We start from the raw sequence: 4,225 nt of genomic DNA on the forward strand, positions 1-4,225 counted from the left end.
TTCGAGGCTGTGTTCCTTTGTTCCCACCCAAAAGGTCCCAAATTGTCTCACAATCAAGCTGAAAAGTACATGGGAAAATCATCGTCGTTCGTCAGCAAGTGGATAAAGCGGTATAAAGAGACCAAAAACGTTGATGACTTCCCAAATCGTTCTCGAAACATGGGTTTGGGAGATTGCACCTATTCACCTACATAACAAGATGAGAATTGAAAGCAAACTGAATGTTAAATCAAAAAGCATGAAAGAGGGAGCTCTTCTTAATATTTTGACACCAAAATCATGTCGATACACCTTACCGACTGCGAGTAAAGCCACCCACGCTTTAACTTGACAGACTGTATATATATTAAACATATATTAAACAGCATTCACTTATTATTTCCATTGACGATGGTATGCTTGTCATTTCTTTTGTGAAAGGTCTCGAGAGCGGATAGTAATTTTATTGGTAAGCTTAGCAAAAAAAATTCCTATCTGTTCCCTTCTGTATTATGGTAATTGTGTTGTATTTCTTATTCCCTTTTTGTGTTTAGTTTCTTGTGTTTATTTGTTTTATTTTGTTGTTTCTGAATTTTTCTTTCGTTTTATTAATAAATTCCTCTGCCTTTCAAGACCATAAGAGCATGTTTCTCTTATGGCTTAAAAAATGGCATTCAGAGTTCGAGTTAATTGCTATGTGTGCGATAGAGTCTATCAACCAGGACAAATGGCTCGAATGGATGGAAATAATAATCCTGACAGGCAAGACATTTGCAATTTTTAGACGCCTTCAACTTTGAAGACCACCACTTGAAGTCGCCGATGAGAGTAGGTTATGTCTCAATTGCAATTAATCGATTTGCAATGAGATCGAGGAGCTCCAACGTGACCCAGGCTGTTTAAGACTGAATGTTCTTACACAAACAGACAGGCCAACGTGCATGTTATTGAATTTAATGCAATAAGCAGAGAGGAATTGTTTGAAAGACACGTGACTTCATTCGCCAATGAACTTTATAATCCACAACCAGAAATTCCCAGAGCTATTGCTATAATCGATGGAACTTATGCTTACATGCAGAAGAGCAGTAACTTTCGCGTACTTCGACAGTCATTCTGCAAACATAAAGAACGTCACTTGGTAAAACCTGCTCTCATTGTTGCTCCAGATGGATACATACTTGAAATACAAGGACCATATTTTTCTCACCACCTTTAGAACGCTTAGGAATTTTGTCCAAGGTACCACCATTTGTCCAACAAGGACAGAGTCAATTGGTAACGGAAGAAGCAAACGAAGCTCTGCTAATAACGAAATCTAGATGGATAGTGGAATCCAGAAATGGCCACATAGAGTCCATTTACACGTTCTTCGAGAAAACCATTCCGATGGCTCATGTACACAATCTAAGGGAGTTCTTTCGTATTGCTGGTGCCATTATTAATCGATACCATCCTGTTATCGAGATGCAAGGCGCTACAGCAGAGCTTGCAAGAGAATATATAGCGAGAGCTCGTGAGCCAAATATTGTGCAAGCGCGCGTAGAAGTGGACAATATGCGCTACGGAAATGCAAATTGGAATCGCCTGCATGAACTTCAAGTACCACAATTTCCTCGCCTTACATTGGAAGAAATACGCGACATAACAATTGGCGTGTATCAAGTAGAACCTGCCCCATCTTACGTTCAAGATAAGCTGCAACGAGAAGAAGATTAGGAGTTTCAACTAGATACGCGACTTAATGAACCTGGTTTGATCAGAGTACGAGTATTTTCTCGTTTCCGAAATGCGATAAGGTACCAGCTGTGGATAGCATTCAATGAGATCGATGACATAGGACCAGACAATAACGAAACGCTTCTCGGTTATTACTGCACATGTAAGTCAGGGGCCAGAACTCTTGGCACTTGCGCACATATTGCAAGCGTTTTATGGTTCTTGGGTTATGCACGTCAGCAGCAACACGTAAAGTATCCTTAAACTTTCTTGCTCCAAAGGATTCTAGACACTGCTAATAGAGGTGAACAAGCGAACCCGAATCAAGAGCCAGAAATAGTTTAATATTTCGCAAAAGCTACTAGGATTGGTTCTATTCGCTGATCATGGGTGCTTAGCGTTCGGCCCTCTTGCGAAGGGTACACTTTTATTATCGGATTGTGCGCACTAGTTACTAATGTTACTTTGGGTACCATTTCTGCCTTTAAAGAAGTGATTAGTTAGTCATGTTAAAATCTTGGGCGCTTAGCGTTTGATCGTTTTGAGAAGCGCGCTATATGAGTCAACGGTGTAGGCGAAAATATGACAGACCACGATCTGAACCATGATTTATATGTTGACATCGCTTTTGTAACTAAATCTATTGTAATTCGTTCTATTCAGTGATCATGAGCGCTTAGCGTTCGCAACTCTTGAGAACAGTACAATGTAATTATCGGAACGTACGCACGAGTTACTAATGTTACTTTGGGTACCATTTCTGCCTTTAAAAAAGTGATGAAGTAGTCTAGTTAAAATCTTGGGCGCTTAGCGTTTGATCGTTTTGAGAAGCGCGCTATATGAGTCAACGGTCTAGGCGAGAATATGACAGACCACGATCTGAACCGTGATTTCTATGTTGTCATCGCTTTTGTAACAAAATCTGTTGTAATTCGTTTTATTCACTGATCTTGAGCGCTTAGCGCCGCATAGCGCTAAAACTGTCCATTTTTTTGGATTTTTTACGGATATTTCATCCGGCACTCATAACCTTAAAAATTACAAAGTTTCAGCTAAATCCAACGAAAGCCATGTTCCCATACATTTAGTGCGGGGTCCTTTATAATATGTGATTTGTGAAGTACCCTAATATATGTGCATTGTTTTAGGAATATTAAGAATTAAACATATCATTTGACAACATAAAAATTAGGATTAAATTATACTTGGAATATTCTGAATTGCATATAAAGTTGGCTTATACGCCCACTTTTGACATTAAATGCATTTTTACTCTTTTAGTACAATTTAGTCATGATTTTAATGGAAAACGCTCAATTTTCTTTTCTTGGAGCATTTTTACAACCCACCCAGTGGGCACACTTGGCTTAAGGTCATCCTAAAGACGTCTTTTTGTGGACGTCCTTAGGCTTTTACAAAAAGAAGTCATAAGTTCGTAATAAAGACGTTCTAATGTAGTCCCATCAGGTATATCTTAAAGATGTTATCAATAGGGCTTAAGGATGTCTGTAAAGGGTTCAATGTCTGACATTTCGTCGTCTAATGGATGTCTTGAAAGGATATCCAGGGGATAATGTCCTAATGATGTGCCTAGGTCATCTTTGAAGTGTCTTGTATACGATTCTCATTATTCGAAATCAACCCAAATTCAAAGTATTTCTATATTTTTCTCTTACAAGAATTTGTGAGGGATCTCGCAAATTAAAGGATGGGAAGGATTTGGAAGTAGAGAAACAAGGTGAAGTCAAAGAAGAGGAAGCCAATCGTACAATAAATAGGTGTATTCAACCAACTTACAACTGGTGATTAGGACCTGTTGGCCCACGAACGATCTTTAAACTCGCCTGTTATCCCCGAGAGCAGGTTAAGGTGGTGGATGATGTCGTAGATTAGGGAGGGCTGACAGGCTAAGCTTCGCCTTAGCGGATGGCGTTGTTGGAACTGGAAAACAGCGAGGGGGTTGATAGCGGACCGTAACCCTTATCGGGTGCAGAGAGAATAAGACAGCCAAAGGCAGCCTCCTGTTTGGGACGTTTACTTTTTTAACAGTTCCTCGGTTCTCTTTCAGTGCCACTTCCTCCTTAGCAAATGAGATTTTTAAGATCTCTCTAAATTTGTCTCTTGTCTCTACCCAACCTCCTTGTATATATTTCGTCCTTAGCGAGTTTTCCATTTCTTCTTTTTAGCTGAAACAAAATTTAACACATCCTACTTTTTGAAAAAATAAATTTTTTTATCCTCTTTCTAATTATGTTCTTTTCTATTCCCTTTCAAAAATATGTAAAATCTCAAGTCTTTATTTGAAATATATTATATTTTTTCCAAATTTCTTAGCTTAATATATTTTTTCCAAATTATCTGTGTTATCTCTTTAGATGAGTATCCTTTTAAATTTCTGCTTTCCGTGACTTTTCTTTCCTGAAAATTAACTTATACAGTCTGTCAAGTTAAAGCGTGGGTGGCTTTACTCGCAGTCGGTAAGGTGTATCGACATGATTTTGGTGTCAAAATATTAAGAAGAGCTCCC

The 4,225-nt window shown here is 38.7% G+C and overlaps 1 protein-coding gene across 3 annotated transcripts in view; it reads right to left on the minus strand.

The window, feature by feature from the left end:
• The window catches only part of LOC117177684 (SET domain-containing protein SmydA-8-like), a 505,872-nt gene that overhangs the window by 80,836 nt on the left and 420,811 nt on the right, over window positions 1–4,225 (minus strand). Inside the window, exon 8 of one of the 3 annotated variants that reach the window (XM_033368532.1) lies at window positions 3,551–3,884. The exons of the other annotated variants lie outside the window; for them this stretch is intronic. Coding sequence (XP_033224423.1) covers window positions 3,807–3,884 — 78 coding nt within the window. The 3' untranslated portion in view covers window positions 3,551–3,806. Of the gene's footprint in view, window positions 1–3,550; window positions 3,885–4,225 lie in introns of those variants that run through there. 3 annotated transcript variants of the gene reach the window in all.

This window comes from Belonocnema kinseyi, chromosome 8 (genome assembly GCF_010883055.1).
Source record: "Belonocnema kinseyi isolate 2016_QV_RU_SX_M_011 chromosome 8, B_treatae_v1, whole genome shotgun sequence".
In the NCBI taxonomy this organism is placed as follows: domain Eukaryota; kingdom Metazoa; phylum Arthropoda; class Insecta; order Hymenoptera; family Cynipidae; genus Belonocnema; species Belonocnema kinseyi.